The sequence below is a fragment of the Quercus lobata genome, chromosome 3 (genome assembly GCF_001633185.2).
Source record: "Quercus lobata isolate SW786 chromosome 3, ValleyOak3.0 Primary Assembly, whole genome shotgun sequence".
NCBI classification, from domain to species: Eukaryota; Viridiplantae; Streptophyta; class Magnoliopsida; order Fagales; family Fagaceae; genus Quercus; species Quercus lobata.
Window position 1 is genome coordinate 13191380 of NC_044906.1, and position 23557 is coordinate 13214936.

At 35.4% G+C, this 23557-nt stretch overlaps 1 protein-coding gene and 2 pseudogenes across 1 annotated transcript; 2 read left to right on the top strand and 1 right to left on the bottom strand.

The window, feature by feature from the left end:
- Positions 1-1405: 1405 nt before the first annotated feature.
- Positions 1406-11845, bottom strand: LOC115978914 (annotated as a pseudogene).
- On the top strand, positions 9607-11537 carry LOC115978917 (putative pentatricopeptide repeat-containing protein At1g12700, mitochondrial). The gene has a single exon (XM_031100832.1). The coding sequence runs from the start codon at positions 9690-9692 to the stop codon at positions 11487-11489; it is 1800 nt and encodes a 599-aa protein (XP_030956692.1). The 5' UTR covers positions 9607-9689; the 3' UTR covers positions 11490-11537.
- A 901-nt stretch (positions 11846-12746) lies between the features above and the next one.
- LOC115978921 lies at positions 12747-19017 on the top strand (annotated as a pseudogene).
- The last annotated feature ends 4540 nt before the right edge of the window (positions 19018-23557 follow it).

Sequence of the window (23557 nt, forward strand, 5' to 3'; positions counted from 1 at the left end):
AATTTAACATGGTATTTAAGTAGGAAATCTTGAGCTTGATCCCTATTTTTACTCTACCTCTTATTTAAAATGTTAAAAATCCTATGTATTGGGCCCCACTTATTAAGGGAAACTTTAGGCCCACACGTGAGGGGGAGGTTTAGCATTATGGTTAAGTGATTAAATTCACAATTTCCTTAAGTTTTTGGAAGAATTAGTAATTTGACACTCACCTTATAGTAGATTACCAACATTATTCCATAAATTATTACTAGCAGCCTATATTAGAAATACTATACATCTTAGTTCAAATGAGTATCTTATCATCTAATTTGCCTTTCTTTAATAAACATGAGACATGCATATTTAATCACAGATTATAACTTAAACAATATTCTGTCAAAAAATCCTTAACTTAAGGAATTTGTAGAGACTTGAAAGGCATAAGATTATGATGATGATGGAGAAACCATCTGAAACCATCTTTGTAGTTTTAACAATTGGTCACCTTGTTGAAGGTTCCAACCATGGACAAAATACAAAAATTGACCAAGTTCAACCAATTTTTAGCATTTAGTTTCTGGACTTTTAGATTCTTAATAACAACCTAGACATTTGATGTAACGCGGTCCTTGAAATTTCAAGACACTGTGATTAATGAACTGCAACATTACAGTTTAATTGCAAGAACAGCAAAGAGGGCATTAGTGAGACTGAGATGGGGCATAATTCAAAGGCAATAAAAATTGTTTAAAAAAAAAAAACTTTCACTGTCCCAAATTCCAATTCTCCTATTCCTAATCCTATGTGCAAATCCAGCATAGTCCCATGCATTTTTCAGAGTCTCTCCACGAACCAAGCCATGATACTTTGTTTGTTTACCAGGACAATGTAGTAAAAGAAAAAGAAATAGCAATTTTAAATCTTAGATTATCCATCAAATAAGTAAATAAAACCAACATAATTACTTAGTGTGAGGATTTTCAATTTTCATCAATTAAACCAGTAAAGGTTAAAAGTTTAGTTTCCTTCTCTTTTCCAATGTTTCTGCATCTACCAAACTCAGTACAATAATATATTATACTTTTAAAATGAGAAATATCAATTGGACCAAAAAAATTGCCTGTTCAACTTAGATAAACCTTGGATTCTGGTCAGTCAATGTGCAGGCACTATAGAATCCAATACATTTTGCACACAAGCCCCTTACACAGCCAAAAACAACATGTTTAAGTTTCATCTTCAACCAAATTCATAACACAGAGAGAGAGAGAGAGAGAGAGAGAGAGAGAGAGAGAGAGAGAGACGTGGATGGAAATGTTGGGGCCAACGTAGTAATGATCAACTGTCTTCAACTAGCCAACATCATCGTTGGTGTGACTGTGAGGAACCATATGGGCATTCACCCATTTAGAGTGGGTAAAGGTCACCAATAGTCCCAACAAGAGTAAAAACCATCTCTAAAATGATGGAACCTGCTTGGATCCCTGACCATTCCCTTGCGACAATCTTTGAGATCACCTTGATTGCAGTATGGCAGTCTGTGCAAGCTCTTAGATTCTTCAGCACCAGTATAGGTGACCCTTCTGGTTTACTGATCAGAGCATATGCAATTGCTAAGTGTTCGCTGTGATATTTAAGAGACTCTGCTTTGATCTCCTCATCTACATTGTGAAGGACAACTTGTGTCTGGCTTGTACCCTTCCTTTTCCATTTGCTTCGCCAGCTTATCAATCTTTCTTATGATATCCCCCATTTGCTGGAGGGATTTGTCATTTGCTGAGAAGACATGATTCTTATGTTCGATTTCAACCTAGCTATAAGCAGGGATCTTTTTAACTCCTCTATCCCTCTTTGCCTCCTTTACCTTCCCAACGTTGTCCCACTGGCCTACTGCTGCATAAATATTGGACATATTGACATATGGAGCAGCATCCCTAAGCTCTTCCATACTGAAAAGTTGGTCTGCTACTTTCTTAGTCAATTCTTGATTTTTATGAAGTCTACATGAATTTAGAACCGATGACCACATAACCTCATTAGATTCAAATGGCGTCTGAGCCATTAACTTCTCCACTTCATCAAACCGTCCACTCCGACACAACACATCAACCAATGAAGCATAGTGTTCTCTCTTAGGAACAAGTTTATAAACTTGAGTCAAGGAGTTAAAGTATTGCAATGCTTTGTCAATGTGCCCACAGTGGCTGCAAGCAGTTAAGACACTGAGAAAGCTAATTGAATCTAGTTGAAAACCTGACTGGACCATTTGTTCAAAAGACATAAGAGTGCCAACACCATCTCCATTCTGTGCATAAGCTGAGATTAGGGCATTCCAAGGGACTGGATTCCTTTCAGGCATTTCTTGATAACTTTGAAGTGCATCTTTTAAGGACCCACATTTTGCATACATATCTACGAGTGCACTTCCAGAAAATACATTTGACATAAATCCTGATCTGCTTACAAATGAATGTAACTGTTTCCCTAGTGAGAGGGAGGCTAAATTTGCAGAAGCCCTCAAGAAGCTAGCAAAAGTTGCCTAGTCAGCACTTACATTGGTTCTTTGCATCTCATTGAACAGTTTAGGCTTTCTTCATGGAGTCCCTTATAAACATAACTTGAGATCATTGTAGTCCATGGAACTGTGCTTTTGTGGGCTAAATTTGCAAATATCTTTTTCGCTTCCTCAAATCTGCCACAGTTGTCATACACGTCAACCAAAGAATTTCCAACCAGAATTTCTGAATCAGCTGCTGACACAATAGCTGGGGAATGAATTTGTTGACCCATTTCCGAGTCCAATGTATTGGCTACAATGCTCAATAAGGTTGCAAGAGGTATTGCCTACAATCAAATCTGGTATACTGTAATTCCCGGAAATGATCAAGAGACTCTTTGATTTGCCCATCCCATGCATAACCCGAGATGATTACATTGTACGTTATGCCATCCAACTCTGGCATTTCATGAAAAAATTTCCTTGCTTTAAGCACACGACTATACTTTGAGTAGAAATCGAGCAAAGCATTCCCCATAAACACATTCCAAACAAAGTTGGTCTTCACCACAAAAGAATGAATTTGCTGCCCAAATACTATGTCATCTAATCCAATCCCAGCACATAGAGCCACGACAAAAGTAAAGTCTGAAGGCTTTAAACCAAAATGCTGCATTTGCATAAAGAGCTTTATTGCATCTTCATTCATCCCATCTCTTGAGAACCCTATTATCATCGCATTCAAAGTGACGCAATCTCTTTCAAGCATTTCCTGAAAAGGCTGACAAGCTAAATCTAGGCAACGTGTTTTGGAGTAACATCAACTAAGGAATTGCAAACCATGAGAGTTGAATCAAATCCCAATTTAACAATATGGGCATGGACTTGAACAACTTCATTCGCCGTCTCTGACTCAGTACATCCAGAAAAGAGAATCGCAAAGGTTATATAATCCGGTTCCGTCCCCCACCTACACATCGCTGCAAAAAGCTTAAAAGCTTCTCCAAATTGATTAGATTGCGAATACCCACTTATCAAATTGTCCAAGTCACTGATGTACGTTCAACCGTGGTGTCAAACAACTCTCTAGCATAAGAAAGATTGCTCGATTTCACATAACGGGAAATCATCATGTTTATCGAGATTGTATTCTTCTGAGGCATTTGATCAAACAGTTGATGTGCATGGGACAATTCACCTCGATTGAATTGTTTGGAGAAAATCATTGACCCAGAAGTTAAAACGGCATGTTTCTCGATTGAAGCCCGTTTTGATGATGGGCATTGGTAAAATGATGGACATTATGGAGAGGTGGCCTTGGAGATTGAGAGGCTCTTAAAGAAGCAAAGTTTTGAAGCGTATTTGGGATTTTTTTTCAAAATAACACTAAAACTCAAACAATTTCGTTAGTTAGCATGTTTTCAAAACTATTTAGCAAATTAACATCTCAAGTGCAGGGAACCCGATTTTGTTGCGCTAAATCGAGCATTACTGACTCAAGTTCTATGCGTGGAAATTGAGCATTATAGACTTGATTTTCATAAAGAGATCAAGCTCAGAAGAAACCCAAGCCCAGAAGGAAGAAACCCAGAAACCCAGACCAAACAAAGAAGAAAAACAAACTGGAAGAAACACGAAGAAACAACAAACCATGAAGCTCTAGGAGGAGGCAGTGGTGGCAACGAAGCTCCATGCCAATGTTTTCTCTGGGTCTTTGGGTTTGAAGATATTTCGCTGAGTCTGGGTCTTTGGTTGGATGATGTTTCGGTGGGTATCTCAAGGAAATCGAGTCTTGAAGACTCGAGTTCCATGGAACTCAAGTTCATCACACTCGATTTAGCACAACAAAATCGAACCCCTTGCACTCGAGATGTTAGTTTGTTAAATTGTTTTGAAAACATGCTAACTAACGAAATTGTTTAAGATTCAGTGTTATTTTGAAAAAAAAATCCGCGCATTTGCTCTATGTAAAGGTTTCATAGGAAACAATGAAACATAGAAATTAGTTACCTAAGAGCACTGGATAGAAAATGTGTTGGGTTTATCATATTTTTGCTCAAAAACTAAACATGGATAAGTTGTAATAATGATGTTTGAGTTTCGACAATATTATTTCATAAAGTGAAAATTCAAGTTCTGGAATTTTCTAAGTGAAAATTCGAAATTTAGTATTTTCGATTAGTAGAAGTTTTTGCTCAATCGATTAAAATGGTAAGGAAATATATCTTAGAGTCTCTGCTTATTTCGATCGATGCTCGATTCTTGTGTGATTGATTGAAAAGGGCATTTGATCGATCAAAAGGAACTGTTGACCGATTGAAACTCAATAAACTGAATTTTCTGCAAAGTTTTCTAGTGACTGTTTTGAAAGTTTGAAAAGGCTTCAGGCCTTGTGAACAGTTTTATGAAATATTTTGACTCTCCATACGTGCCTTTTGATAAAATATAACCCTATAGGTATAAATAGAGGCTTATGTTCACTTGAAAAATAATAGTAAGTTAGAAAGAAATACAAGAAATCCTGTGGTTATTCTTGGAAAAAATTGGAAAATAACACCAAGTTGCAAACAATTTTGTTAATTAGCAATATTTCCTAACTATTTAGGAAACTAACATCTCGATTGCCTGAGGCTCGATTTCACTATAGCAACTTGACTCTTTTAGACTTGAGTTCCTGCTCTTTGTTTTCAACTTTGCCTAAGCTTCATGTCCAATGCTTCTTTCTTCTAATCTTAGAACCTTTGGATCCGACCAAATCCCCATGGCTCAACCTCGACAAATTTCTTCTAATCTCAGAACCTTCGGATAGCCAAATCTCCATGGCTCAACCTTTGCCTTTGCCTCTTCTCTCTAACTCTCAAAACCTTAAACGCACTTCCGGAGACTACAAACCTAGAAAATAGAAAACAAGCAACAATAGCACTGGGGACAACATACCTAAAAAATAACAAACCCAAGTCAATCCAGTGCCGAGATTGTGATTTTTGGGTTTGGGTTTTTCAGAAATGGGTTAAAGGTGAAGAAGATGGAGAAGAAAGTTGGTGTGATGAAGATGGAGAAATGGGATTTTGGGGTTTGGAGTGTGGGATGGTAGGAAAGAAAGAAAAGAAAAGGAATCGTGTCTTTTAGGTTGGAGTTTTCAAAATTGAGTTTCTTAGACTCAAGGTGTTAGTTTTCTAAATAGTTTAGAAACGTTGCTAACTAATGAAATTGTTTGCAACTCGGTGTTATTTTCCAATTTCCCCATGTTATTTTCTATAATTGCTATCTGTAAAACCCAACAACTTGGTTATATCCTAGGGACAAATTTGCGATAACCCTTTATTGTCTAAGGATTACAATTTTGTGTTTCTAGTTATCTATTTCTGTTTGTCTTTTGTGTTATCTTTGTTTTTCCTTTATTACTTTGTGTATTATTCCCAACAAAAACTACCCACCTTAGTCTATCTATAACATTGTTCATATGCAAAATTGCTACAGCAATATATGCATAGTCACTGTTCATGTGTAAATGATTTTTTAATTCTTTTTTTCACTCTCCCCTTCATCTTACTCTTCTCCTATGTCTTCTTCTCACAACAAAACCACAAAACCACGTTTGCCCAGCCTCAACCACCGATCAAGGTGTTACCACCCAAATACAAAAGCCCAAAAACTAAAATTAGCAATAACCAATCATATAATCGGCAAGAACCAGATGAAATCAAACCAAAAAACTAACCAAAACCCAGATGAAGTCAAGTAAATGCGCAACCACTGCAACCATGTTTATCAACTTCTTGTTATCTAATCAAGCAAATGATAACATTCAAGAATTGCTTAAGAAGTCTACATGAAGGCTTTTAAGTGGCTCAATGTCAAGGACATTTTTTCATATTTTAACACATCACAAGTCAATCTGTAAGCAATTGAATGGGATGACACAATTAAATTGAAATGATATATATAGTATGATTGATCACCTAATTAATATCTATCAAGCAAATGGTTAGATTGGAGCATAATATAGTCCTGACAATGGTGCAATTGTAAATGGTTTGTGGACATAGAGATAAAATATGCCCTTGTGTTCTCTTAGCATTAGCTAATCTGTGCATCCTCATTAGATTAATATAATAATATCTCAGCCTATGCTTTACATGCATTACCAATGCCAAGATGCTGTTTTCATTTTCATTCAAAATTTAATTACTTTTCTTGAATATCATAAGAAATTTCTTTTTTATTTTTGGGTATCGGTGATTAATTTGAAGAGAATTTGTATAGAAATTTATTTACTCTGTTGATCTGATGTAGTAACAAACTCTGGGTCATCTTCTACACCTATCTGTGTTGATGGTAACGAGTAGTTGAACCTAAAATCAGTAATGGAAAAGTCAATTATAATAGTTTCTACACTGTTGGGTAAAAAAGTTAACAGTGTCATCCCATAAGGTTTCACAGAAAACAATCTGTCATTGTACTTTGTAAGAATCCATGGAACCATTTCTGAAATATTTTTGAATTATCTAGGTCAGCACCTGCAGAGTAGTTTGCAGCATCTCTAGCCTAAATCTAGGGAAATCATGTTTCATTGAAGTTGAAGCTATTAATGAAGAGGCCCTTCTTAGATCATTCAATAAAATTAGTATGGTATTAATAAAGAATACTGTATTGAAATGCTATCTTTTTCATGGAATAACTTCGGTGAAAAGCTCAGAGTGTACACTTGTCCTTTGCCAAGCAAACTTGAGCAACAAGTTTCCTGTCAATGGTGCTGGCGGCAAAAGCTAATATCCAAGGTGCATACTTGGAGAGGCTTAATGGCTGAGCCCCTAAGTTTCCAGTCGAACTTGAAGTCAAGATGCCTTTTCTCATGGCATGGAAAGAAGCAGAGTGGCTGGTAGATACCAAGGGACATAGAAATAATGTCAATTCTATCAGCTACTGCATCTTTGCCAGGATGTTTGCCAAGGAACATCCAAATGACCTGCAAGTTTTCAACACTTCAATTTTTGCACCAGGAACTCCACCTCCCGCAATTCCTTCATACAAATAATCTTGCTTTGATTTTAAAATTCCTGTGAGTCGCTAAATGTGATTAAAGCTTAAAAGATGAATGCTATTGACACAGTTTTATGTATGTATCTCAAGTCATGTAATAGTTACCAATGTCTGTTGTCCCAAAAGTTTGTAAGACAATCACTTATGATTCTGAGTAGTATGGAAAATTTTTTCGAAATATATTGACTCATCTTTATTTTGTGTCAATTTGGATTGAATTCTTATTTAGTTATTGGTTCTCTCCCATTAATACGACTCCACAACAGTATCTCTGGTTAACAATTTTAGCTGTTGACAGTTGTTAACATGACCAATTTTATTTTTACTTTGAAATTTTCTCAATCGCATTAGCTCTTATTCATGTAATGAGTAATGGTGTTTCGACCCATGACAATGCTGACATTAGTACTGGGTAGAAAGTGGGTTCACTTTTTGCTGGTGATTTCAAATTGGTGCCTTGGCGTTTACCCTTCCATTTTACTAGGCGGAGAGCTGAGCCCTTCATCATTGAAGCTATCAGATGCTTGCCCGAATACTGCAACACAGCAGATGTGAAAAAACTTCAAATTATAGCATTTTCTTGGTATTTCTGCAACAAATTTCGATTGCTTTTAGCTCACAAACGGTACTAAAACTCCATTCTTTGCCACCTGTTTGACTGACACTCACCTGAGAACTTTGCAACTTCTTCATTTAGCCGCACATCCTATTTAAGCTCTTCCCATAAACTATAAATTAGCAACTCTTTGGCCATTGAAGTACTACAATCTGGAATAGGCACATGCTTGAGATAATTCAAAAGGTAAAGCCTGCTATGGCAAGGGTTTTTTATCTTTGGATTGAGCTATCTTGGGAAAACTCCAATTGAGGCCTTATATAACATATATGGGCATCACTTACAAGTGTTAATCCTCCATGTAATTATATAACTATAAAAACTAAAACCATGATGCACACATGCACCACTTAGTTTTGGAATGTTTTTGGATTGTTTATTTGCCACGGTAGTATTTAGGGAAACCATGAATAAAGAGGCATTCATTTATAGATAACTACTTTAAAAGATTTAGTTAACGTGTGTGCTTGTACACTCATTAAAAAAAAAGTGTAAATGTGTCCTACCTACATGCATTTAGTAGTGGAACGAATAATGTTTTCCAGGGCCAAACTAAATATAGTAAAGTTCTTTAAAAAAGAAGAAGCTATAACTCCACAAAACTGTGCTCTACATTCTTTCTTGATACTAAAAGGATTTTGAACTCTAGCCTTTTTTGTTTACACAGTTAAACTATCACTCAAAAATTCATTGTTTATAGTCCCCACTTCTATATTGAGTAGTAACATCTAAATCTTAAACAAATTTTCTCTTAAAATATACAACAAATGTGAATAGTTTCCTCACGAATTAGTCACACTTTAAGAATCTAAATTTATATTTTATAATCTAGTTATAAATATTCTTTGAAGAAAATGTAAACAATAAACTGTATAATGTATACTGTCAAAAAAAAAAAAAAAAAAAAAAAACCCAAGCAATTTATAAAAATTCCTCCATGTAATAAGTATACAAGCCAATCACTAATGTCAAAATTGAATATATAGAAGAAAAAAAACATAGAATAACTTAATATAAAATAAAATAGTAGAAGCTAATGATCACTATTGTCACGAAAAAGTCTAGATCTACAAAAATTTTCACAATTTCTTGCTACAACTGTGATGTAGCAGAGTGGTGATGAAAAAATATTGGGACTATATTTAATTGATAGTTAACCATTTATAGTCTACTACATCAAAATTGACCAAAACATTATGAAATAATTTGTGATACTAGAATTACTCATGTTCTCACCAATGTCACTGAATATAGTGTTTGTTTATATATTTTGTAAATTGCATTGTGTCTATGATCAGTAGCTTAGTGGTGTTGTAAGTGTATTTTGCCCAATTGATCTACAGTTCGAGCCCTCGCTTCGCTCTTTTGCTATCTACATTTTGAAAACTATGTAAATACCACATTTCAGCCGCCCCCTTCCCAGTAGACTGCCCTCAAAACCGAACCGATTCTATATCTTTATCTCTATCTCTCTCTCTCTTTCTCAATTCTCAAACTCTATCGTTTCGTTCTGATTTCCGCTGCCGAATTGTTTGCTGGATCTTCACGAAAATGGGTACGCTTCTTCGTTCTTCTCACACTTGTTTTCGTTCTTATTGTTATTCTACGCTTACTGCTGCTGCTACTGCTACTACTACTAGTATTGCTAGTGCTAAAAAAAACCCGAATCACAATCTGAATCAAAATCAATTCTTGAAACCTGTTAGAGATCAGTGCAAATCTAGAAGCTTTAGGAATGTTGATCATGCCTTAGACCTGTTTGATAAAATGCTTCACACGCTCCCTTTGCCTTCCATTTACGATTTTAATCACGTGTTGGGTGGCATTGCAAGAATGAAGCATTACCCAGTAGTCATTTCTCTAATTAAACGAATCAAATCATTCGGAGTCTCTCCCGATGTTTATACTCTCAATGTTTTGATTAACTGCTTCTGCCATTTAAACTGTCTAGATTTTGGGTTCTCTGTCGTGGCAACAATTTTGAAACTTGGTTATCACCCAAACTCTATTACTCTAAACACCCTTGTGAAGGGTCTCTGTTTTCAAGGTAACATTGCTGGAGCTGTGAAGTTGTTAGAAGATATGGAGAAGGAAGGGTATCAACCTGATGCATTTACTTGTGGAACGATACTAAATGCTCTGTGTAAGATTGGTAAGACTGATATGGCTATTGGGTTGCTCAGGAAATTGGAAGAAGGAGATTTTGAGCTTGATCTGACAGCGTATAACACAATCATTGATAGTTTATGTAAGGATAGGTTGGTAATTGAGGCCTTGAACTTTTTGACTGAAATGATGAGTAAAGGCATTCAACCAGACCTTATCACTTACAATTCCTTAATTCAAGGCCTATGCAATTGCGGCAGGTGGAGAGAGGCTACTACTTTGTTGAACAAGATGGCACAGAGGAAGATCGTGCCAAGTGTGAGGACCTTCAACATATTGGTGGACACATTTTGCAAAGAGGGGATGTTGATAGAGGCAAAAAAAGTTTTTGATAAGATGATTCAAAGAGATATTGAGCCTGACGTAGTCTCTTATAATTCTTTAATTGATGGATACTGTTTGCAAAATAAATTGAACGATGCCATCGAAGCATTGAACGTGATGGTTGAGAGGGGTTGTTCACCTGATGTTGTTAGCTATAACATATTGATTAATGGTTTTTGTAAAAATAAAAAAATTTATGAGGCAATGAATCTCTTTAATGAAATGTCCAACAAGAGAGTGGCTCCCAGCATTGTGACTTATAACACTCTTATAGGTGGGTTTTGTCGAGTGGAGAGACCCCAGGCTGCACTAGACCTATTTCTTAAGATGCAGGCATATGGCCAACTTCCAGATCCCCAAACTTATGCTGTCTTGTTGGACGGCCTGTGTAAGAATGGACTAGTTGTTGTGGCAATAAAAGTGTTTCTTGAGATGGAAGACAAAACGTTAGGCAATTATATTGTGATTTACAACATTTTGATTGACGGTTTGTGTAATGTTGGGAATCTTAAAGTTGCAAGAGAACTCTTTTATAGTCTACCTGCAAAAGGATTGCAACCCAATGTTCGAACTTACACCATAATGCTCAAAGGGCTTTGCAAAGAGGGACTGCTAGAAGAAGCAAGTGAGATATTTGAGAAAATGGATGGGAGCGGTTGTTCACCTAACGTTCACACATATAACACAATAATCCAGGGGTTACTGCAACATAATGAGACAACAAAGGCAATTAAATATCTTGAAATAATGGTTGACAAGGGTTTTTCAGCAAATGCGACAGTTGCAAGCATGTTATTTGACTTGCTGTCATCTAATCAAGTAGATAAGAACATTCAAGAATTTCTCCTGAAGCTTGTGTGAAGGTTTTTTAGTTTCTCAATATCAAGGACAATTCATATTTTATCCATCACATATCAATCTTTAATAGATGTGTATCATTTTAGGTAAATTTTATAGTTTCTAAAGATGATTTTCTATTTCATTTACGTGTGCATGATTGTTTGTACCTTTAACTGTTCTATCTTTTGTTGTGATTTCATTGTGCACTCATGTTGTTGCTTGGAAGTTGGAACCTATTTTCCTGGATAGTTGTTTCAAAAAATTTTCTTATTTAAGGTTAATGCTAAATATTGTTGCTCTAAATTTTGGCATTTTTTGTGTGGTTATATGTCCCTTAGCCAGTGGAATTAATGATAATATATGTTCCCTCCAATGAAATTAAGTTTTGGAGTTGCATTTATGCAAACTAAGTTCCCCCCCCCCCCTCCTTTTTCCCCCTCTTATAAGCCTTGTGGTGCTTTTGTGCAGTGGACTCGAGTCAAATTTTGTTAGTCTAGCTTGGTTGGTAAACTCAAGGAGTTAGCTGATAATTTTGTATGTGCTTCTCCTTGAATTGTCTAAGACAGAAGCAACTTAGGTAGTAGTGCAATACAAAATTAACTTCATGGTATAATCATTTTGACATTTACGATTTAAAGTAAATGAATTGAGTTGGAAACTCCCAACTTGCGATCATATAGCTGAAGAATAGTTCATTTGTTAGTGATTGATTACATTTCATGGACGCAAAGAGTTGATTCTTTTGGAGCTTTTGTAATTTCATTTTGGTGTATGTAGATTGTGATTTCCTAGGCTAACTTAGGTTAGGTTTCTTAGTTTTAGTTAGTGATGTTATGCTTAAAGAAAACCAATCTTTTTGAAATACACAAGGTTAACTTAGTGATGTCATGTTTGGTCAAGTACAAGATAGATAATCCCATAGGTCTTGTGAAATATACAACAAGGTTTATAAAAGTCGTGCTGTAGGTTACTGCAAAATCATTATAATGAGATAATTATTATGTATGAGTGTTTTCTTGTTAGGTTGATTTGGTCTTTGACTTGTGATTTCGGGAATTTAGCTTGAGATAAAAGATGGGGTTCTCTTTCACCAAGCTTTTCAGATGGCCTTTTGCCAAAGAGATGCGTATTCTAATGGTGGGTCTTCATGCAGTGGGCAAGACTACCATTTTGTACAAGCTGAAATTGGGAGAGATTGTGACCACCCTTCCTACCATTGGTATTCTTTTGCTATATTGTTAACATTGTTCTATTATATAATGTGTTGCTTGTTTGTAGTTATAGGTAGCTGGATTTTACAAATTCTTTTGTAGTTATAGGTAATTGGTGAACAGTGAACCTAACGTATCTAAGGAACAGAAGAAATTGTACTGTAAGTTTTGCTCTTAAAGCATTATGCATCTATATGGGAAGCTTAAGTAAATGTTGCCAAAGGTGATCACCCAGATAGAGCTAAGATGGGATAAAATTGCATCACTTTGGTCACTTAAGGGCTTGAAGATGTGAACACCTGATATTGATGGCCCACATTTCTTTATTTTTATTTGAGCAGGTAAATGATTGGTCTCATCTAGGTGAATATTTAAGGAGACTAGGAAACATTTTATACTAATGGCTTCAGTGGGCCTAGCACCTGCTTTTGGTATGAGAGAACCTAGTAACCATAATGTCGGAGTTGATCGGTTGCCTGAGGAGATGAATGACATGAAAATTATGGATGACAAAGTACGGAGTTGGTTTGGCATTTCTCTTTCTTATTATTTTCTTGTGTTCACTTGATTTGTGAAGTTTATTAACCAGTTATTCATAGGATTCACTGTTTTTGTAGGAAATGGAAGCCATAGTTGTTGATGGTAATGGTACAGAGACAGGTCATATAATTGTAACAACTGTTGGGGGTAGAAATGGGGAGCCGAAGCTGGTATAGCTTTGTTTTACAAGTTATTCTCCACAATTTCTGTAATTGAGGACCTTATGTATGCTCTTTTGAATGAAAATGTCAAATGAATCCTACATGCTCTACAAGTGTCTAACTAAAGCTGGTTTAGGACTATTGCAAATGTCAACAATTGTAAAATTTGTCCTTCTGGATACATGCATATCTTGATTTAAATGCAATGTATCATTTCATGACGTGTATTTCTGATATGGCCTTCTGATATTTGCAGACAATAAGTTACATGGCTGAGCGTGTTGTTGGACATGGATCTTTTGGAGTCGTGTTCCAGGTGAGGATTTATAGCATTTAAATTATAACTAAGTTTGATGTCTGTTAATTTAGCATCTTTAGTTAGTATGATGCAAGCTTTTATATACTGGTTTACTATGTTTATGTAGGCAAAGTGCCTAGAGACAGGTGAAACTGTTGCTACAAAGAAGGTTCTTAAGACAAGAGGTATAAGAATGGAGAGCTGCAAACCATGCGCCTTCTTAACCAACCAAATGTTGTCTCTTTGAAGCATTGTTTCTTCTCAACCACTGAAAAGGATGAACTTTACCTTAATTTGGTACTTGAGTGTGTTCCTGAAACAGTTCATCGTGTGATCAAACACTACAACAAATTGAACCAAAGGATGCCACTGATATATGTGAAACTTTATACATACCAGGTTTTGTTACTTGTTAAGAATTGGTTTCCTTCTGCTCTCATGATAAGTCATGTTTTGGACAATGTTTATATGTTCATATGGTTAATTTGAAAATTTGTTTTGGAAACTGCTTATGTCTAATATTGCTTGAGCAAAGATATTTAAATGTTAAGTTAGTCTTAACTCGTTTAAGAGTATCAGACTGGTGTTCTACACCATGGACTGCGAGCCCTAGGCTGACCAATGTGTCTTGATGCATTAAAGACAGCCTCAAGACTTAACCCTCGGAATCTTCACATGTATGGTTAATTATTTTAGATTTAGGTTGACATTCCATTCTTTTTCTTTGAAGGGGGGTGGGAGGTAGGGTTTATAGCTAGCTTTAACTTCATCAACATGTGTGGTATTTATAGTTTTGCTGATTGTTTTTTTTCTTGCTTAGATTCTAATATATCTTTATGCTTTGCAGATCTTTAGGGCCTTGTCATATATTCATCACTGCATTGGAGTATGTCATCAGGACATTAAACCTCAAAACCTTTTGGTACATCTGCTAAAAAATTTGCATGTCGATTTTAGATATTTAACTTGTGTTTTCTTTAACCTGCACTGCCATTGCCTTTGTAAGGATGACACAGGAAAAAAATGCAGGTTAACAATCTATTCTAACTAAAAGCTATTGCTCTTGTACAGGTGAATCCACATACCCACCAGGTTAAATTATGTTACTTTGGAAGTGCGAAAGTCTTGGTATGTTTTTATTTTGTTATTCATGTCCTTTTTCCTGAAGTTATTTTTGTCTTTGCTGTAATTGGAATGCTTAATATCCTTATTTTATTTAATGTTGGACAGGTAAAAGGTGAGCCAAACATTTCTTACATCTGCTCTCGGTATTATCGAGCACCAGAGCTTATATTTGGAGCAACTGAGTATACTACAGCTATTGACATTTGGTTTGCTGGCTGTGTTCTTGCTGAGTTACTGCTTGGACAGGTAATTGATTATTCATATAAGCTCTGGTCAACTTCTGGATTTGTAATTTGTACATTAAGATTAAAATGAACTTTTCGTTCTGTCAGCCTTTGTTTCCTGGTGAGAGTGGAGTCAACCAGCTCGTGGAGATAATCAAGGTAAATATAATATTTTGTTATGTAATGGAACTTGGATATTTATTTATTGTGGGATTTTTTGTATGAAATTTGCTGGTTAGGAACTAGCTGATGAGACAAAATGAAGTCTTTTGAGTACAATTATTTCACTGGGCTGATCTAGCAGATGCTTTAGCTTTTAGCCTCTTAGATTGGGCAGTGGTTGGTTTGAATTATGGTCATGCTTGTTTACATGGTATATGGATATTTTTTACACTGCTGTATTTGATATGAATTTTTCTGTGTTGTAGGTTTTGGGCACTCCTACAAGGAAGGAAATCAAATGCATGAACCCTAACTATACAGAGTTCAAATTCCCTCAGATCAAAGCTCATCCATGGCACAAGGTATTCAAGATGGAAATCTTAAGGTCTCATAGTATATATTTTTATCACCAGTCCTCCCACTAATATCTGCTCATTCCTCTTTTATTAGATATTCCACAAGCGTATGCCTCTAGAGGTTGTTGATTTGGTTTCAAGACTACTACAATACTCCCCTAACCTACAATGCTCAGTTGTGAGTACATTAAAATCTCAGTTTTCCAATATCTTATTTTACCAATTTACCAGCAATCATGCACTACTCCCTTGGGAACATCTTCACTAGGCTATGTATGATATGATTAATCTGTTGATCATAGGAATCTTGTAGGTGAATATTGGTAATTGTTAGCAATAGTAGTTGTATGATGGTGGAGATTGCTTTTACAGCATGGATCAATCTGTTCCATTCTTGTTTGGGACGGGTTGGTTTGGAAAGGGCACGTAATGACAAAAGTCTACCAAATATGTTTGACCATACAGGTCACTTGGTCCTACTTGGGTTGTAATGTTGTATCATTTTCTAGATTCCCTCTTGGTAGAGTTGGTTCATTTCATTCACCTAACACAATGGCAATTAAAGTCTTCTATCTGAGGAAATGAAATAGTAATATAGATATACTACTTAAACACATTGTATCACTTTATTTCACTATGAATGCTGTGCTATCGAGATACTTAAATCAATAAAGATGGTAATGGTCATCAATTCTTAGGTGGATTAATGCTACATCTAGTTGCATGCATTCACTACTAGGTTTGGATTATAAGCATTGAAGTTTTAAATTTTTTTCACAAAAAATAGAACTCTTTGAGGACTTTTCAGGGTCACTCCTAAAACATTTGATCCATGGACAGGTGTGTTAACATTGTAGCATGATGATGGCAGTAAAGTTACTATAACAAAAGTTTTAATATAAAATATATGGGGTTTGGATGATGATTGTTAATTATACTAGAGGATCATTGAATGAGGACACTCATGCAGCTTTATTACTTTATGCCAATATACATGCTAACTTGGGTAGTAGTTGCAATCCTACTGCTCATCAACCAGACAAAAAATGGTAACCCATTAAAGTGTATTATGTATTCTATATACAACTCTATTGACATATATTAGAACATTTCATCTAGATCAAATTGTTTTATGTTGGATGGAAAACCCTTCATTGGAGGGACCATTTGGGTTTGTCCTCTGTTCGAAGCATTTCATTTCCTGTATTTATTTGAGATTTTTCTAATAATATTTGCAGTTAGTTTTATTGATTCCTAAATAATTATGAATTGGATGAATATAAATCCATTTGGTATAGTCGCTAAAGATGGTTTTGAGAGGTTCATTCTTTTTCTGTTTGATACAATGCTTCACATGCACCCTTTCCCTTCCCTTGTGGATTTTAATCAATTTTTGGGTGCCATTGCATGAATGAAGCGTTACTCTATGGTCATTAATTTAGATAGAGATATGGAATCACTAGGAATTACTCCCAATATCTTTGGCTAGAACAATAGCAGATGGCAATGGTACCTTCATTTCTAGGCTTGATTATGATGCAGTTGATCTGTTCTTTCAACCATTGTGGATTAACTTTCAATGTGTAAATACATTCAAATGCTTTTCAATGTTAGTTAACGCTCAGGTATTTTGTGTACAATTGACTCTCTCTCAATGGAATCATGCTTGTGCTTTGAAGCCCATTGGGAATTTGGTGAATGCTGAGGTTTTTACCGTGCCAGTCTTAATAAAGTAGTTGGTTACACCTCTATGGTTAGGGATGTTTATGAAATTTTACATAAACAGAAGTATGTCCCAAATGTGAGGAGAGCGTGTATTATACTGCACCAACAACAATTTTGTAATAATAGCACTAGCTTTTAGTACTTGAGCCCATTGGCAGTTCTCAAATACGTCCAGCATTCATATTTGTAAATTGAAGGTTGGCCTTTTTGGTTGTGTGCATTGTTTTGCAATGTTTTTGTTTTTGATAAACAGGTAGACCTTTTTGCTATTTTGAAACATGGATAGAACTTAGATACAATTCTTTAGATGTTTTACCTTATGTCCCCCAATTAAATTCACTCACGTGGCTGGCTAATGGGCCACGTAGTTAAATTTATTTGTCTGCTGGAGAAGATACCAGCTTTTGTGTTGCTTGGTCAATATAATTACATGATTGATTTTAATTGGTGAATGGTGAACCTTAGGTATCTAAGGAGCAGAAGAAATTGTACAGTAAGTTTTGCTCTTAAAACATTATGCATCTATATGGGAATCTTAAGTAAATGCTGCCAAAGATGATCACCCAGATAGAGCTAAGATGGGATAAAACTGCATCACTTTGGTCTCTTAAGGGCTTGAAGATGTGAACACCTGATATTGATGGCCCACATTATTGAAAATGTGACACTGACAGCCACTAATGACTCACATTGTTTATCGGAGACAGCAATTATTTTATACTTTGTAAGATTCTCATTGTTTAATAAAGTATCTATAAATGGTTGGATTGGAGCATAGTATAGCCCTGAGTCCTGACAATGGTGCAATTGTACATGGTTTGTGCACTAATTAGAGATATAATGTCAATAACATATATACCCCTTGTAAATCTTACTGCCAATAGCTCATTTTACTTACCATCTCTGAGTTTTGTTTAAAATTTTCTTGTGCATAATAATATTGCTGGTTGAATGCCTAGGATGAATTGAGGGAGGCTGTGCTTCTTGTATTTGCAAACAAGCAGGATCTTCCAAATGCCATGATTGCTGTTGAAATAACTGATAAGCTTGGTCTTCATTCCCTCTGTCAATGCCACTGGTATATTAACACACACACACACACACACACACACATTCCCTCTCTCTCTCTCTCTCTCTCATGTTTTACCCATACATAGGAAATTTGGTATCCACTGATTGGGGCCATTACTTTGGGTTCTATTTGAGCCTTTCAGGTATATCCAGAGCACATGTGCCACTTCTGGGGAAGGGCTGTACGAGGGACTAGACTGGCTTTCCAACAATATGGCTAACAAGGTTAGGCTCTAGTGTTGCATGCAGCATAAGTGATAATCTTCGATATGGTTATGGGCTGGTTTATTAATATTTTCTATTTGGTTCTTGCAGGCTTAGGAGATCCGTAAATCTTCATTTACTTTTTTGGGCTGCAATTTCTGTCAAAGGGGACTTTGTCGTTGTGTGGTGTTTATGCGTTTTACATTTGATATTGTCTTAAGAATGTATCTGTTTGTGTAGATCATTGTTAGAATATGGTAGAAATTGACTTTTGCCTTGTAGATTTTAAATAATTCATGATTCACAGTTGATAGATATGATTAAACCTTGCTTATTTTGGGATACCCTTGCTTTTGGTTCTCCTTCAATGGATATGGTTGTAATAGTTTCTCCTCCCCCTAATTCTCATTTATGATTAAAATTTCAATTCTCCTATGTGGTGAAGTTGCATGGGTACTTGAAGATCCATTGATGTTAATCTTTTGCGAGTCACCAATCTCTTTGTTTGGAATAGTGGTAGTAAGTGGTACTTTGGTTTCTAGGGCTTGGTTATGGGACAATTGAGTTGATCTTCTCTTCCATAATGGGTCCTCTTTCAATGCATAAGTACATTAAAAAAGCTGTTGAAATTTTAATCCATAACCTTCAGGATTTTGGTGTTGAGTCTTAATAGATTAACAAGTGATTGGTTACATCTCAATAGCTAGGGGTCTTTATGAAATTTCAGATAAAAAGAATTGTATTCCAACTGTGGGGAGAGCATCTTGTATGCAGCAACCAGAACAATTTGTTTATATTTGCACTTGCTTTTAGTACTTGAGGCCAAGTAAATTGTGAATGCATCACATCTTGAGTTAGAGCTCTGATATTTGCATCACTTTGCTCAACATTGCATTGTTGAGCAAATTTGTTGAATTGGTGAACCAATATGCCACACTGAAACATTGAGAAGGTTAGAAGGGTCACCCATTTAAAGTTCAGATATTTGCATCACTTGGTGTTGAAATAGATTCATCTCTCATCATTGTAGCTTATGGTACATGAATTTGACCAATATCCAAGTCGGAGGCCACGAAGTTAGGGGTTTTTTTTTTTTTTTTTTTGGGCTGAAGGCCACTAAGTTTTGACCATCTGGTGTTGATGGCTGATGTTGTTGAACTTTTTATTTTGTTTCATTTACTTATTCTTTGTTTAGTGTAATATATTACCGTGAGACACTACAACTTATAATGACACCTATCCCATCTTTAGTTTCTAACAATTTCGCTAACTACAATCAAGTATAACAACTCCACTAACTAAAACGCAGCTAATTTACATTTAAAACCTTATGTCTTTTATTTAAATTTTTATGGTCGAAATGTTTTATTTAAATCTTAAAATTTCAAAATGCATTTTATTTAGCCAAGAGTATTGTAGCTCAACTAGTTAGCACTACCTTCTTTTTTTCATGACAATTAGGAAAAATGTGATAAAAGGTTTAAATAAAACGTTTTTAAAAACTTTGATATTTAAATGAAACATTTTGGAAGTTATAAAGATTTAAATGAAATCAGGCAATTATTGTGTAGTCCCGGAGTACAAGGTTAGCCAATCAATAGGAGCGTGCCAACACATAATAACTTGCTTATCTGGCCAAAATGGCCAAATGGCCATAAAATCCTAAGTATATAGTTAGTAGTTCTAGTTATCAAACTATATTATTTACTAGCATCTCGAGTCTAAAAGACTCGATTTTCATGGTCTAATCATTTCCGATGTGGCATATTTTTCCACGTGGTCACATGAAAATCGAGTCTCTAAGACTCGATTTGTAAACCTTATAAAGGTCGAAGAAGAACCCAGACCCAGAAGAGCCTAGAGAGTTAAAAAAAAAAAAAAAAAAAAACCCATAAATAGATGGAGAAGAACCCAGGCCGCACGGCAGACTGCACTGCTTGGCCTGGGTCGCCTTTTTGGGTTCTTCTCTGATATGTTCTGGGCAAGTCACCTCTCTCATCTAATCTACCAGAAAAGGGCGGGTATTGCTATTAGAAGACTATTGACCTAAATTATAGTTGCATAATAATAATAGACCATAAGACCAGGCGCACCGGTGGTGGTGTATCTCATCTCTCATCTCTCATAATCATAATCATACTCATACTCATAGATAGACATCAATCTCAATCTCAATCTCAACGCAGCAGCAATAGCTCCGATGGGAAGCAAAGAATGAGCTAAGGAGAGAAGAGAAAAGAGAATGCAAGAAATTTCCATTCTCAGGACCATTCCCTATTCTGATCACCAGAGGTCTTCTTTTTCTTTCTTTTCTTTTTTAAATGAATCGAATCGCAATCATTTGTCCGTTCTGTATGTTTTTTTTTTCTCTAGGTTCTTCTTTGATATGTTCTGGGCAGGTCGCCTCTCTCATCTGATCTGATTCTTTCTCTTTTGATCTGATTGTTGTGTTTCTGGATTTCTTAAATTTTTTTTTTTTTTTTTTTGTGTATTTTGGCTTGTACGAGAGACTTGAGAGTTGAAATTTTTTTAAATTTTTTTGGTTTATAAATCGAGTTTTAGAGACTCGATTTCCAAATAGCAAAAAAAATGCCACATCAGACCATGAAAATCGAGTCTTTAAGACTCGATTTATAAACCAAAATCGAGTCTTTTAAACTCGAGATGCTCGTAAATAATATAATTTGGTAACTAGAACTACTAACTATATACTTAGGATTTTATGACCATTTGGCCATTTTGGCCTGCTTATCTCAGTGGGACTTCCAGCTCAGGGTGCTCTGTTAACGTCTATTAACGTTAGGAAATTTTTAGTTTCACTTTTAATTTTAAAACAGGGGCGCTTCTTCCTTCTCTTAGACTCTCACATACGATTCCTCTCTTCCTCTCCCATGAACAGCAGCTCAAGTACCATAGGCTATTCCTCTCTCACCTCCGTCAGCATCATGGAAGTTCACTGTGTGGCCACCTTGCCGTGGTTGGTTCAGTTCGTTCTCTGATGCTGTTTCGGTATTTGTTCAAAACAAAACCGATCTAGCCCAAACGAAAATGAAAGCCCTTCCGGACTCTTCTCTGTATGGTCCTTATCAAGCTCTTTCCTCTTCTAATCCATTGCTCCAAGCCTCATTCACAGGTATAGCCATCCGTAAAGGCATAAACGGTGAGTGCATTTTTTTTTTAAATCACTGTTTGAGATTTTGATTGTAATGTGATTTGGATTTGCAATTGTTACCCAATTGGGTGTTGGATTTGTAATTTTGTGAAGTAACTTGTGGCTGGTGAGTCATTATGTAAAGCATGACTCATGGTATGTTTTTTATTGCATATAAAGTGTTTGTTTAAATGCTTCTTAGGCCAAAACTTACCAAATCCTTGTCCAGCTTTCTGAGACAAAGCCAAATCCTTATTTTGCAGTGCTATAAGATTTTTTTTCCTTTTTGAGTGAAGTATTTGCTGTTTTGCAGTGAATCTATTATTGATTTAGTAGTTTCCATTTATTTAAAGCCTAAGTAATTGTGCGATTATTACTGGAATTCGCAAATAAATTTATGTAGCTTATCAGCCCTTTCAGTGTTGGTTCCAAGTGTTGGATGCTTACTTTTACCTTTTTTTTTTTTTTTTTTTTTTTGGTTTATTACTAGAGAGGCTTTGTTGAGGCCCATGCTTCTGTACTCCAATTGGCTCATTCCTTTACTCCAATTGTTTGATAAAATTCCCCAGTGAAAAGACTATCATTTTTAAAGAATTTTGGTATAGACCTTCATGAAACTTGCTTATTACCGTTAGAAAAGCTTGATTTAATTATCATAACTCATTCTTGAACATGTTATTGATAGTGCTTAGACATATTGGAGTTCACCTGTGATGATTATTAATAACTGTAAATTTCACTTATGCTATTTTGTATTAATCGTGTGATGAATATATATATATATATATATATATTATATTCATACATTATTTAGTTTTGATATTCAATCATTATGTAGAAGAAGTTCAGACTTTAGAGGAGCAAAATGAGTAGAGGTGGAGAGAAAGGTTTCACAACCACAAAAATCTAGAAGGATATTTCAATGGATATCTGAAAAATAAGTCTGATGATGCTTTCATTTGTGGAAACAATTATACTTTCTACATTGAAGCCTTGCTGCCTATCTTTCTTTTAGGAATCCTTTGTTTTACTTTTTGGTTTTCATCTAGCAAAGTGAATTTGTACTTATAGATTCACTCAAATTTGACTTGGAGCCCATGTAAAGTTATGTACTAATTTTATATGCTTAGTTTCTTGTTCTCAAGGATTACTTAATTTATACATTTAATTTATTTATTTTTCTTTAAATTAGATTGTCAACCACATAGAAAAGTTACAAAAGTAAGACATGGGCAATGGCCACTATGAACTAAGTAAGAGAGTTCTTAAGGTATTTTTTATTATAGTTGAAGACAAACAAAACTTATTATTATAGTTGTTCTCTACTTTGAAACCAGAATTGCAATGGTGCCCATAAAAAAATTGTCATGAGAACACTTATTCTTGTAATATATATGATTTTTGAGCTAAAAGAATGTCTCGTCTTATTTTAGTTTCTTGTAACTTTTGGAAGCATTTGGAGGGAGTGCATATTATGGTGACACTTTTTTTGATGTGGAATTGTCCAATTCTAATGTAATAACCTTCAAATTCATTAAGAAGATTTGTTGAATTCCATGATTTTTTTCTCCAATATGGTGTAGAAAGTAAATGTGAGAATTGTGTTATCATGGTTAACGGTCTTGCTTCATAGTCATGACCAAAGGAATTACGTAATTAACCTGATAACCAAATCCAAGAATTCTTAAAAATAAAGTTAATAATAGTCAGCAATGAAGATACAAACTCACATTACATTAAGTATTTTGAAATTACAAGAATTTACAAATTCACATTGCATATGTATTTTGAAGTCACAAGAATTTGTACTAGACATTGGGGTGGGGGGGGGGGGAAGATTTTGGAAATAATCTAAATGCTT